The sequence below is a fragment of the Rhineura floridana genome, chromosome 3, assembly GCF_030035675.1.
Source record: "Rhineura floridana isolate rRhiFlo1 chromosome 3, rRhiFlo1.hap2, whole genome shotgun sequence".
Taxonomy (NCBI): Eukaryota; Metazoa; Chordata; class Lepidosauria; order Squamata; family Rhineuridae; genus Rhineura; species Rhineura floridana.
The window spans coordinates 31,766,063-31,779,525 of NC_084482.1; the positions used below are offsets into that span (position 1 = coordinate 31,766,063).

Genomic DNA, 13,463 nt, shown 5'->3' on the forward strand with positions numbered 1-13,463 from the left:
GCTAATGCATGCACGTTTTATGCTTTTACAGGCGCAGCTGTGCAAGGAAGCAACCTGTGAAACGTGTTTCAGCAGAATATCCTACATACAGGCTGGAAAGCCTGACACACCCCCTCAAAAAAAGATTGGGTGGAAACATCTGTATACCTCGCCCTGCGCTTCTTTTCTGGCTGGGATCCTGCACTCTTGGTTCTAATTCCCTCCTTCCTTTCATTGATTCTATTGGACTGGATGTGGTTGCATGTTGATATGAATGACAGCTCTGATTGAGTTCCAGGAAATAATGTGAAGTTAATCAAGTGCTCTCAAGGGTCTAAGGCAGTGTTTTCCTTCCAATGAATTGCTGACCATTGCTGATTGCCACGAAGGAAGCTCTCCGGCAACAGACAGAGCCCAGCCTGACCACAGCAAGAGACAGACAGCACAGTGAGTGCTTCTCACTGCTAGATGAGAACTCATCAGGGACTGGCTGCTTACTCTCAGCTTTTAGTCCTGGGGCAGGTGCTTTTAGGAATAACACAGCTAAACGGAGGAAAGATGGCGACCTAGCAGGACCCAAAGACAGGAGCTCCGTTTTCTATCTTCCAGATTCTGCGAAGTAAGAACTAAAAGCCTAATACTTTTTTATCAGTCCAGGGCTGACTAACAACTTTTTACTTTATACTATCTGGGCTGGAACATGCTGCCTACTATTGTTAGCTGACTTCAGAAGATTCCCTTCCCCAAGACTGCTCTCCCTATGATAGCATTCTATTCCCCCCCCCTTTATCTGCTCCGGCCTGGCTGTACTTTGAACTAAATCAAGACTCTGAACTTCAAAGCTATCTCGCTGATGCTCCCCCTTGTTTTCCTCGACTTGCTTTGAGTTGGCTGGTTTTCTACGACTTGTAACCTAATAACTTTGTTTCCTCTCTGCATCCATGAAGAATAGGTTTCCTTTATTTTAAAGAGACAGCCCTGTAACATCTCAACAATGGTTCTCACCAGGAAGGATTATAAAAACTTGGGAATTACCCCCTCTCTTGAGCTACCTTCCCACACTGGTCATGCTCACCAACCTAAAATAACTCAGTTTTACCCCCCCTAAGGATCCAAAAACCAACAGGAATCGTACTAAAGCAGAAGGGGCTAAAAACCCCTCCCTTTTCTCTCCTGCAGCCAATTGGTCGCTGAATCATACTGATGCCCTGCTTCTTAGTGACTATAACATCAGCAACCAGCCTTCTTCCTCAAATTTAGCTCAGGAAATAGCATGGGCTGAGAACTTGTCTCCTTATGAGGCAGCCAAGATGCTATTGAAATATGATAAAGCTGACCGACTCGATCAGTCTTCAAGCCATAACTCTGATCCAGCTGCTTATTCAGTTGAAGCACCTAACTGTATTCAGAATTCTCCCATCTTATCTCAGACATCTAAGGCAACAAACATGCCTATTAAAACTCTGCCGCAGGAATTGGAGTCTTGGCTCAATACGATATCACGCGACCTCAAGTGTATTAAAACATTCCTTACTGAAACCAACTGTCTCTTAACTACACTGGCTGAAGCTTTTATTCAACTAGACTCAGCCCGGGAGAAAGATGAAAAGAGACAAAGTGTGAGTAGATACAAAATCCAAAGGCAGAGTACTTAAAACTCGTAGTGTCCAAGCAAAGCTGTCTAAAAAGTCCAAGAATATTAAACACCCCAAGAGCCATCCTTATAGCAAAATGAACTTTGAAAAGCTTTTTAAGATTCTGGATGCTCCTTCTAAGCCAAAAACATCTCTTCCGGCTATATATTCGTCCAAGCCTGGACCAGACAGATCTCCTATTACAAATTCCCTTCAATATGGTCCTGCTGACTCTTCGCCTTCTCCCTTGCCAAAAAATTCATCTCGAAATCAAGTATCTAATAAGGAAGATCCTTGGTCATCTGCCCTCTTGGTACCAAAAGCTTCCCTGAAGAGTGAGGGAAAACAGCGATGGAATTTAACACTCAACCCCAGCAAATTGGTTTTATCTAATTACCCCAAGATACGGGGTCGCTTAACACAAAGGGATCACAAAATCCATCTAATGAAAATCCTTGAAGGATCTATCCAAGATGGGCTGACCATAGAAGACATAAGACAGGTGGAATATCTGTTCTATAATTACACCAACGCACATGCCGTGGTGACTTTTAACCATCCGAGTAAAGCCTCTATATTATTACAAAATAGGAACACGCTAGCGGCAAGTGGCCTACTGATAACATGATTTTTTGAGAACCTCACCCTGCCTCAAACTTTACTTTCTTGTTCGCCATTTCCTAAAATCACAACAAGGATACCCTCCAGTACCAAACTGGAAGTTAATTTGATCGATTTTGAGACTAAGTTGTCCAAGGAATCACTTTTACATCTACAAAATCCAGCTTCTCATTCCAGTCAACCGCTAAACTTAATGGTCACGAATGGGCTTATTCCAGCGTCCAACGCCCATGTTGACTCACTTATTGAAGAGGAAAAGATCCTACTCGAATCTTTCTCTGCCTTATCTCTACCGGCCCAAACTGAAATCCTTTCATGACTTCACACATTAAAGTCACATCTTGAAAGGAGGCTTCAACCGTCCTTGGACCACACTGAGAGAAAGCTTGAAACTAGAAATGATTCTGAGTCAATACTAAATGAACATCCTAGAAATTTAAAGACTGCCTCTCTGGGCCCGTCTGATCCCAGCAGCGATTCCAGCCTTATGCAGACTACCGACGATCGGAACTTTATACCCCCAGAGGCGGCTTGTCCTAATACCACAAATGATCAGTCACTTGTCCTGCATAAAACTCGAACTGTGTCCGTATCTTTGTCCTGGACATCTATGAAGTGGCTTGATCCAAATGAATTAGGACCTCCTCAGATAGCTGGTGCTTATAATACCAAGGCAGCCTATCCGCACAAGCCAATTATATCAAATGTGAGCAAGCTTGATCCATATTTTGACGCAATTGATTCCCTTGAGGCTGATCATATTCCAGCTCTTTCTCCATCCATCAGGAAACATTCATCCTCTATTCACCCAGTCTCGATCTGACAACCAGCAAATTACTGCCATTCCAAACTTTTGATTTTATCTTGGAACATCTCGGGATGGAAGAACAAAGCGGCAGATCAGACTTTCTTGGGATATTTAAAACAGCATGACATCATCCTGCTACAAGAGACTTGGCCGGCTGAGGGACCGGACTTAAACAGTTTCACAACCTTTACTCTCGAAGCTACCCCCAGCTCCGAGGGTGGTCTAAGCATATTGGTTTCTACTAAGCTCCGAATTTCTACTCTCAGACCTGACCCCCTGGAGAAGCTTGCATTATCTCTTCTCATCAATTTTGACTGGGTGTCCTTATTACTTTTCAATGTTTATCTCCCTCCCCTCCATTTAAAGACCTCAGCTAAGGCTACTATGTCAAAACTTAAAGCCTATATCGACAAATTATCGATCTTATATCCTAAGGCCCTGGTGATTCTTGCTGGGGATTTTAACGCTAGAATTGGTCCAAGTGATGAAGCCCTTTTTTCCCATTTCCAAGAGGCTCTGCCGATAATAGACCAGTTCTCGGGCATAGTGGACAGATACTCAAAAGATAAAGGATTTAATTATCCTGGACTATACTTTATGCTGATGCTGAACAACCTAAACTTACTTCTTGCTAACAGCCGCACAAAGGGTGATACCAACGGTGAATTTACCTTTCTGTTGGGCCTGAGAACATCCACGATTGACTATTTTGTGCTTTCTCGTGACTTCTATCACGCTGTCTTATCATGCCAAGTGGGCAACTGGCCCGAAAGTGACCATCTTCCTCTTGCCCTCACCGTGCACTGTGGGAACCACCCGGTACATCTTAAACAGGAGCCTCTTCTGAATGAAGAGTACGAAGTACGCCCAAACCATAGGTTGGTCACGCTGGATAAGGACCTCAAGGAGACATTAAATTCGCCCAGACTCCTTGCGCTTCATGAAATCATATCCATGGCGGTAGCTCCAAAAACTGCCCTCAATGCTTTCCATCAACTGATCCTGTTTCTTCAGAGAGATTTAATGCCCAAATTTCAGAATAAAAACCATCATCCCACAGGCAAATCCAAACTGTGGTTTGACAAAGAATGTTTGGCCTTAAAAAAAAGCTATCAGCCAAGTTTACTCTATATAGAACCAATAATTCTCAACTCCTGCTTGCTGACTGTTTGCAACTGAAGAAAGCCTATAAGTGTTTAACTGCACAAAAAGAGGCTCTTGCACAAAAGGAAAGCTGGCAATCTCTCTCAAAAGCCTCTAAACAAAGGGACTCGAGGGCTTTTTGGAAACTGGTTGCAAGAGGTTGGCCTAAACCCTCAACTAATTTGGACTTTTACATTTCCGTGAACATTTGGGAAGCGCATTTCACTGAGATTTATGCCTGCGAGCACTCCGGCCATCATCTACCTCTGATAGATTCACACGAATATCCTGAATGGCCACAAGTAACTGCTAAGGAAATCCTTTCCCTTATACATACTCTGAAACCAGGCAAAGCCCCAGGCTCAGACAACATCCCCGCTGAGGTATTTAAAGCCCTCCCAGAATGGTGGGCTCCATTATTGGCTGCCCTATTCACCTCCATTGATAGAACGGCCTGCATTCTGGAGGACTGGGGCCTTTCCATAATAATTCCAATCTACAAAAAAGGCTCCCGCAATGATCCATCTAATTATAGACCTATAAGCCTCCTTAATATCATCAGCAAGCTCTATACTAAACATCTACTTGAGAAATTACAAGATTTGATAGTCCAAGACCATATCCTAGCTGAAGAACAGGCTGGCTTTAGAGCGAATCGCTCCACCATAGACCATTGTTTAGTCCTCCAACACTTGGCAGAAAAATACATGACCAAACCCGTGGTGCCTTATACTCTACTTTCAAAGGTGTTAAACAAGGGTGCATTCTGGCTCCTACCTTGTTCAACTTATATATCAATTCCTTGATTGACTATCTTATTCTGCACTGCTCCCATCAGCCAAGACTGTCGCAAAGGCCTCTCTCCATCCTCATGTATGCTGATGATGTAGTTCTGCTATCACTAACATGTATTGGGCTAAGACAGCTTCTACGTGCGCTCGCTTCCTTTTGTCAGAATGAGCTCTTGTTAATTAATTACACCAAATCAAAGATTCTAGTCTTTTCAAGGAAAAGGACTATCCACCGCTGGCAGATTAATGGCCATCAAGTTGAACAGGTGTCTACTTTTAGATACCTCGGGCTAATGTTCCATTCGTCCGGTTCATAGCGCCACCAAGCAAGCAGAGCTATTTTAAATGCCCCAAAAAGCTCGAAAGCCCTCCTCTCCTTTTTTTATTCAAAAGGTGGCCAGTATGTACCCTCAGCAATTCACATCTTTACAGCAAAAGTCATCGCCCGGATGCTCTACGGTTCGCAAGTTTGCACCTATTCCACCTATGCCCCTTTTGAGTCAGTCCAAACCCGATTTCTACACTCCCTTCTTGGTATACCGAGCTGTGTTCCTAACTACATTCTTCGTTTAGAAGTTGGGGCCCTCCAGATAGAAACGCGTATTTGGATGAGCAAGATAACATTTTGGTTAAAAATGCTATTCACGCCATTCGGCCTTACCTCACTTATATTGACGGATTCTTTCCAGTCCAATTCGAAACAGTCTTTGCAAGACAAATTGCTCAGTCTAGGCTTTTTGATCTTGTCGATCTCTACCTTGGAACATCCCAAAGCAAAAGCCCTAATTTTCCAACGGCTTATGGATATCGATATCCAAAATCACATAACGCGAGCTGCACTTCACTCCCATCTCAGGTTCAATTCAAAACCATTCAGCGCTGCCTGCTATCTAACTACCTTGACAACACCAAAATTTAGGATAGCTTTTACCCGGGCTAAATTTAACGTTCTACCTTCAGCTTACTTGGAGGGGAAGTTTTAAAAAATTCCAGTTAAGGAGCGGCTCTGTCCTTGCAGTGAAGAGGCAATCGAGACAATTGACCATGCTCTTCTCCATTGTACCTTTTACCGCGATCTACATTTTGCCCTTATTACCCCTATCCTGCAAAGTATCCCTGGCCGGGATGAGGCCTTTTATGTCCAATTTCTTTTATCGGATGCCACTTTAGAAGTGACCGCCAAGGTGGCAAGCTTCTGTGCGGCGGCCATACTTTGCAGAAGGACTCTGACCACCGAGCACTAATATAGTACTGACCTCAACAGGAATTTACTTCCAGCACTATTTTGGGATTAATTGTTTTAACTGTTTTTATTATCAAACCTTATTTCGTTTTTAACTTCTCATTTTGTATCTTTGTCTGCTGGTCTAAGAACCGTAACAATAAATATTCATTCATTCAGCTCCCCAGTACGGCAAGAAACTGGTCATTGAGCAAAGCCCTTCCAGCCTCTGAATTCATGGCTGGATAAAGCAGAAGTGGGGAATCTCTGGCCCTTTGGACGTTGTTGGGCTCCAATTCCTATATACCGCAGCTAGCATGGCCAGTGGTCAGGGATGATGGGAGCTGGAGTCCCTTCAAAATCTGGAGGGCGACAAGATGGCCACCCCTGGCCTAGTGTGATATGGACCTGAATCTGGGGGTGTTCCTGACCATAGCTTCATTTATGGGTTTTGTCCAAGGAGAGTCTAGATGTCATAGGAACAGAGGAAGCTGCCTTATCATGAGTCAGACCCTTAACCCATCTAGTTCAATAGTGTCTACACTGACTGGCAGCAGCTCTCTACAGTTTAAGAGAGGGGTCTTCAACCTGGGAACTTCTGCATGCAAAGGAGATGCTCCGCCACTGAGCTATGGCTCTTCCTCTCATTAAATTGGCATTTAACACTATAGCAAAGAACACCCTTTCCATTGTACACCGAAAGAAGAAGACAGAGCAAAAGCTGAAAGGTTTTGTACCTGGAAGCCAAAGGGCATATTTGCATATTCTATGCTGAGGTGTACCCTTAGGACATGTCATGGATACGCCTATAAAAGTGAGGAGAGAATGTAAGAAAGCCACATCCAGATTGGTCTATGTGGATGTGCGAGATAAGTATCAAACGGGTACACTGACCAGGTAAGCAGACTTGGCTACAGCCCCTAGCAGAGCAAACCCTGCAGGATGGTGCAAATTGGACCTATCCCGGCGATGCTGCCAACAGCCATTTGAGCGTGTGTCCCAGCGTTTGCAAACAGCAACAGCAGCGGTTGAACAATACGTTCATGCCCGTCAGCTCGTGTGGGCTGTCTTCAAACGTGCGAGGAAGGGTTGTGTGAACTGGGCCCCTCGGTGCGCGCGTGAGGGAGAGCGATGCGGGACTTTGGCATCAGTTCAGAGAAAAGCAAAACGTTGATCTGAGACTGCTGCGGGGAATGGGGAAGACTCTGATTCTCTCTCACACACACACACGCTCACGACATCAGCATCAACAGCTCCTGCTGCTGGCGCGCTCATACATAGCCACCCTGCAGTCCCAGATTGGGCTCCTCCGCCACTCCGAGCCGCTTTCCTCCTCCTCACGCACAGGCGCGCGCTGACACACACACACACACACACACATCGTCGCCGCTGCAGCCGCCACCGGTCTCTCGCAGGACTCCGGGCGAGCCCAGCTGGGCCCTGCCGCTGTCTCGGCCGCAATGAATTCCTGCGGATTCTCCTTCTGATTCTGAGCGAGGCGCGATTTCTCGCTCTCTGTGTGTCTCCCACCCCGCCCGCCGCAAGAAACAGCATCGCTCGCCACCAGGGGAGGATGCATGTGTTTGGCAGGGAGACAGCCGCCGCCGCCGCTTAGTGGCTCAACTGCCTGCTCTCCGGCAACGATCGCCTTTCTTTGATTCCAGCGAGCCACAGATTGAAGCAGCAGGAGGAGGAAGAGCAGGGTCCCCCTTCTAGCTGCCGCCGCCGCCGCCAGGTGCCGCCTTGGCTTGGCCACCCTTCGCTCTCTGGCTTCTCCATCCGCGACTTTGCGCCTGCCTCTCCGTCCAGCCCCAAACGGCCAGCCGGCGAGCTCCTTTCCGCCGAGTCCTCCCGCCCGGCTGCCGACGCTGGCCCGGCTTTCAGGTTTGGATGCTCGGCACGGAAGGGGGACGGCCGGGAGGGAAATGGTGGGGCAATCCCACCGGCCCGGATTGAAAGGGCAGCTGGGAGAACGGGTGCCGCGGTGATGGGCGCCGGGCGGCCAGAGAACAAGGAAAAGCGGGCCGGGGGAGGGGAGATGACGAGAAAGGGAGGAAAGCCTCGGAACAGATCTTCTCTTCCTCGACAATGGCTTGGGGCGGGGCGGGGAGGATTCGCCCTGTGCCAAGACAGGTGTGATGGTCCAAGCTGGCCAGGGAATCATCCAGAGTTCTTTTTTTCTCCTCCATCCCCACCCCTACAGAGCGGCTCCTTCTTCCCTGCCCCAGCCCTAACCATGATGGACCTGAAGGTGGACGAAGAGGAGGTGGAGAACGGGCATCCGGTCAGCATCGAGGCATTTGCCAGCAATTCCACGCTGCATGGCCTGTCCCACATCTTCTCCTACGAGCGCCTCTTTGCCAAGCGGGTCTTATGGACCCTTTGCTTTCTGGGCTCCTTGGCCATACTGGTCTTTGAATGCAATGAGAGGATCCAGTACTACTTCCGCTACCCCCACGTCACCAAGCTGGATGAGGTGGCCACCTCCCACATGACCTTCCCTGCCGTCACCTTCTGCAACCTCAATGAGTTTCGCTTCAGCCGGGTGACCAAGAATGACCTGTACCACGCCGGGGAGCTGCTGGCCCTGCTTAATAGCAGGTAGGTCAGGGGTGGCGACAGGGGAGTGCCTCTCTGCACACTGGAGTACAGAGTGAGATGCCCAGATGCATCGCTGTGGGTTGGCATTCAACAGTTAATGCACCTGCATCTGACGCATGATGCACACCTGACATGTATGTGTATGTTGGGGGGGACTCCGATCTGTGCACCAAAGCATGCCATGTACATAGTTCCCAGAGTTCAGCATACACACACACTTCAACAGGCACACATGCATTTATGCACACATACAACCATATGCCGTGCAACCTTCCTGGGCAACATATAGCTCCCTGCACATGTTTCCTTGCAAATGCAGTGCATGTGGATGCAACACTCATGTAGCAATCTGCCCCCCGGTAATGTGCACCATGCATCCTTTGTTTGATCATGTTCCTTCCATTGCTCTCCTCACGTACTTCTTTAAGATCCATGTATTCCCATCCTGTGGATATAGCTGCAAGCACCTCTTGTGCTTCTGACGGTATTATTTGTACAGTGCAGCTTTCCATGCTTCAGTGTCTGCTGCCTCATCTCTCTCACACACCCACTTCCTGGTCCTTAATAGAGCCGTATGGGAACAGGATGGCATATATGACCAAGGAGACAGGGCTTGAAAAAGGCCCCACCCTGGCAGCATTATAGGGACAATGCCAGGGAGTTCCATGCAGGTGCATGCAAGAAGTTGCAGAGATAAGGCCACTGCAGCTCAGACCTATGGACAGTCTTGTGTGCAGATCTTGTGAGAGGAAGGTAAGGCTGAGAAGGCAAGGCACTGTTTCGGTTTTCTGGAAGGTTAACTGCATAGGAATTGTGCAGTGGGAGTTTCTTTGCCATGTCTGGAGCAAAACTGTTGGCAGCTGAGGCCACCCTTTGCTTGTTTTAGTGATTGCTGTTAAGTACTCAGGAGCATGAGCCCTAAGAACCCTCATGTGCATTTCACCGCATTCCATCTAGGCACCTTTCTGCCCTCTGCTGTAGAGAATTGCAACTCCTGAGCGGTGTGACCAGGATCCAATTGTGTTCCTAACAGGGAGGAAGAAGTCTTTGTTGCTAAGTTTGCATGGTTTCCTAAGTCTGGATGGCCCAGAATCCAGCTTGTTTTGGTGGTCTCGCCTCTCTCTGATGCAGAATGTAAATCCATTCTATATGGCCAAGTGGAATCTGCTATATCTGGTGCATCATTCTTTGACCTGCCACTTCTCCTCTCCCTCCCAGACTGAGCAGAAAGATCACCAGAATCCTGGGTTGTACAAAAAAGCAATGTTACAGAATGGCCCATTTTCCTTTACTTTAATGGGCTGTTCCTTATTTGAAATGAAATGCTACAGCGCCATACAGTCGAACAGATAAGAAACATAAGCAGAGGCCAGCCGGATTGGACAAAAGGCCCTTCTAGTCCAGAGTTCCCTTTCCAGCTGTGGCCAGCCAAATGCTTCTGAAAAGCTTACAAGCAGGGCATGAAGGCAGTAGCCCTCCCATGGTATTTTGTTTCCAGCCGTTGGTATTTATTATTGAGAGGCATAACTGCTTCTGAACATGGAGGCTCTATTTAGCAATCAGGGCTAATAGCTGTGGATAGACACCTCCTCTGCGCACTTGTCTAATAATCCTTTTTCCCCCAAGTTGTCTTGAGCTAATGGCCATTACCACAACTTGTGCCAGTACATTCTATAAGTTGAAATTCGTCATTTTGTAGAGACAGCAGCTGCCCTGGGTCAGGCCAATGGTCTATCTAATCCATTATATTTCCAGTAGTGGCCAAATCAAAATGGTCTGGCAAGCTTTAGTGGCACAGGATGCTAACAGGATGCCATTCTTCCTGGCTTTTTTTCTCCAAGTCTCTCTAGATGTTTGAGGTCTTAGGAGTAGAGGTTCACAGTTTTTGACTGGGCTTGGTAGTTGTTGTTTTTAATAGCCAGTGAGGGTTGGCTTTCTTACTTCCTGGTCCACAGAGGTAAAATAAGTAAATCTTTCTTTTCTTTTCTTTTTGGTAATCACTGCTTGGCAAGTGGGGTTTACAAGGGAGAAGCAGCAGGCTCGCTCGCTCTATCTGTGTGTGTGTGTGCATGTTTGTGCAATGCAACCCATCACACTGATCTAACATGGTTCTCCATGCAAAATGTGCCATCTGGTGATGAATCTTGCCTTCTGAGAACCATAGCAGGTAATATTGCATGTGGGGTGGGGATAGAACTTTTACAACTTCATATATCTAGCATTAATGATTGTAAGATCTTGTGCAAAGCCAATAATGGAGTTCCCAGGCCCTTCGTAACTGCTCGTCTTGCTCCCTCTGCTGCCATTGGGCAACTTTATTCATATAACCCTCCTGCACCTTTCTGCCCTCCCCCCCACTGCACAGCTCTGTCCAAAAATTATGAACCAATATCTGATTCAGAACATTCCTTCCACTAATCATATTAATGCAAAATTAGCAAATGTGCACAAGCATTGTCAAATTTGTCTTATTTATGCCAAGAACCGAATCTGAGATTTCTTGATGAAGCATTTGGTTTATTTTATTTTGATTAATATATGAATAGTTTTGTGGCTGACTCTAACCATCTCAGAAAGTATGGTTTATTTAAAACAGGCATTGTGGGTAAAATACTGATTCCCTGTTCCCTGAACCACTGGTAGGAGGGGAGGCTAACCGCAAGCTGTTTGGGTCAGGACACACTAGTACCATATGGAAAAGCTATGGAACTTGCTCCCAGAGGAGCCAGTGATGGCCACCAACTTGGAGGGCTTTAAAAGAGGATTAGACAAATTTGTGGAGGATAAGGGTATCACGATGGCTATGCTCTGCCTCCACAGTCGGAGGCAGTATGCTTCTGAATACCAGTTGCTGGAAACCGCAGGAGAGGAAAGCGCTCTTTGCACTCAGGTCCTGCTTGTGGCTTCTCGTGGTCAACTGATTGGCCACTGTGAGAACAGGATGTTGGACTAGATGGGCCATTGGCCTGATCCAGACGGTTCTTCTTAATGTTGTTATGTACATAGCCTAGAATCCTCCTGGTCCTAGGAATCAGGTGAGCCCAGTGAGCCAATCCTGTGCTACTGGGGGATATAAACCTAAGTGTAGATCTGCTACACTCCATACATATCTGGGCAACTCTTTCCTGAGGGAGGCCTCCAGGCAGCGATGCCATTAGGGTAGGATTTGGGGCAGAAGTACAGGGCCCTACCCAGCAGAATGAGCGGAAGGGCCCCCCAAACACAACAGAGCTGATTTACCACATGTTGCACTAAGAGAAGTAATAAACATTGCTATCTAAAACAGATTGGCAACTTTTGGGGGGCCTGTGGGCACATTTGCAAACCTGAGAAACTTGTGGGCACCACAACCAAGTACACACTGCAACCTGTTATATTGGCTACAATAGAATACTTCTTTCAAGCCTAATTTCAATAGGAGGGAAGGGGACCTTGCAGGCGCCAGGGAAGGCCTCCATGGGCATGTATACACTTGCAGGCACCATGTTGGTGACCCCTTACCTAAAGAGAGATCCTCCCATAGGACCATAAGTCCAGGTTCTAGAACTACCCAGCTGCACCATTGCCTCCAGATATCCTTCTGTGCCTCTCCTTTTAAAGCCATCCAAGTTGGTGACCACACTACAATAAGTTGGGCAAAAAATTATGTAAGATACTGACTCCCTCCCTTGGACCACAAGAAATCCTGTGGACCCTCATCCTCTTTTGGCTTCTTGATACTTCATCACTGCAGGCCTTAAATGTCAGACACTGGTTTAAAGCAAAGTAAGATTCTCATGAAGCAGTAGGGTCCCGCAGAATGATATGTCAACACAGCAGCTCTTCCTAGTTCAACAAAAGGAATCCCTAAATAAGGCAAGTATCTTTTTGCACGAAGATACCTGCCTCCTGCTTTCAGGAAGCCTGCCAGGCTGAATTCCCAGCCCCTGCTCCTCCTGCAGTGGATGGTCCCCATCAGCCATGTGGACCGGTGGAGAAGCAGCATGGCTGACGCATCTGTGCAATGGGGAGATCAGAATCATAGAATAGTAGAGTTGGAAGGGGCCTATAAGACCATCAAGTCCAACCCCCTGTGCAATGCAGGAATCCAAATCAAAGCATTTCTGACAGATGGCTGTCCAGCTGCCTCCTGAATGCCTCCAGTGTCAGAGAGCCCCCTACCTCTCTAGGTAATTGATTCCATTGTCGTATGGCCCTAACAGGAGGTTTTTCCTGATGTCCAGTCGAAATCTGGCTTCCTGCAACTTGAGCCCAGTATTCTGTGTCCTGCACTCTGGGACGATCGAGAAGAGATCCTGGCCCTCCTCTGTGTGGCAACCTTTCATGTACTTGAAGAGTACATGTTCCATTCTCAAAGACAAGTGCCTACAGCAGTGATGGGAAAAAGTGCACCTCTAGGTGCTGTTGGACTCTGTCTCTCACCATCCAAGGGCCATTCTGCTGCTTGGGGCTGTTGGGAGTAACACTATCTGAAGGGCTACGGATTCCCCATCTCTGACATATAGAGGGTTCAGTTGCTGCTAATGAAGCAGACATAGCAGTATATTGGTATCTAAAGTTTCCAGGTCTTGAAGAGTGCATGCATGAGAGTGTGTGTATTACTAAACATTTTGACCGTCTAGTTCCAGAATAAACGTTCATTACATGCACACCAACCCTCACCC

At 47.1% G+C, this 13,463-nt stretch overlaps 1 protein-coding gene across 4 annotated transcripts in view; it reads left to right on the plus strand.

Annotated features, from left to right (window-relative positions):
• The first annotated feature begins 541 nt into the window (after positions 1 to 541).
• The window catches only part of ASIC1 (acid sensing ion channel subunit 1), a 219,432-nt gene continuing 206,510 nt past the window's right edge, over positions 542 to 13,463 (plus strand). Inside the window, exons 1-2 of one of the 4 annotated variants that reach the window (XM_061615235.1) lie at positions 553 to 598; positions 8,402 to 8,799. In XM_061615235.1, coding sequence (XP_061471219.1) covers positions 8,435 to 8,799 — 365 coding nt within the window. In that variant the 5' untranslated portion in view covers positions 553 to 598; positions 8,402 to 8,434. Of the gene's footprint in view, positions 599 to 7,823; positions 8,083 to 8,401; positions 8,800 to 10,891; positions 10,967 to 13,463 lie in introns of those variants that run through there. The other 3 variants (XM_061615234.1, XM_061615240.1, XM_061615239.1) reach the window with 3 other exon arrangements.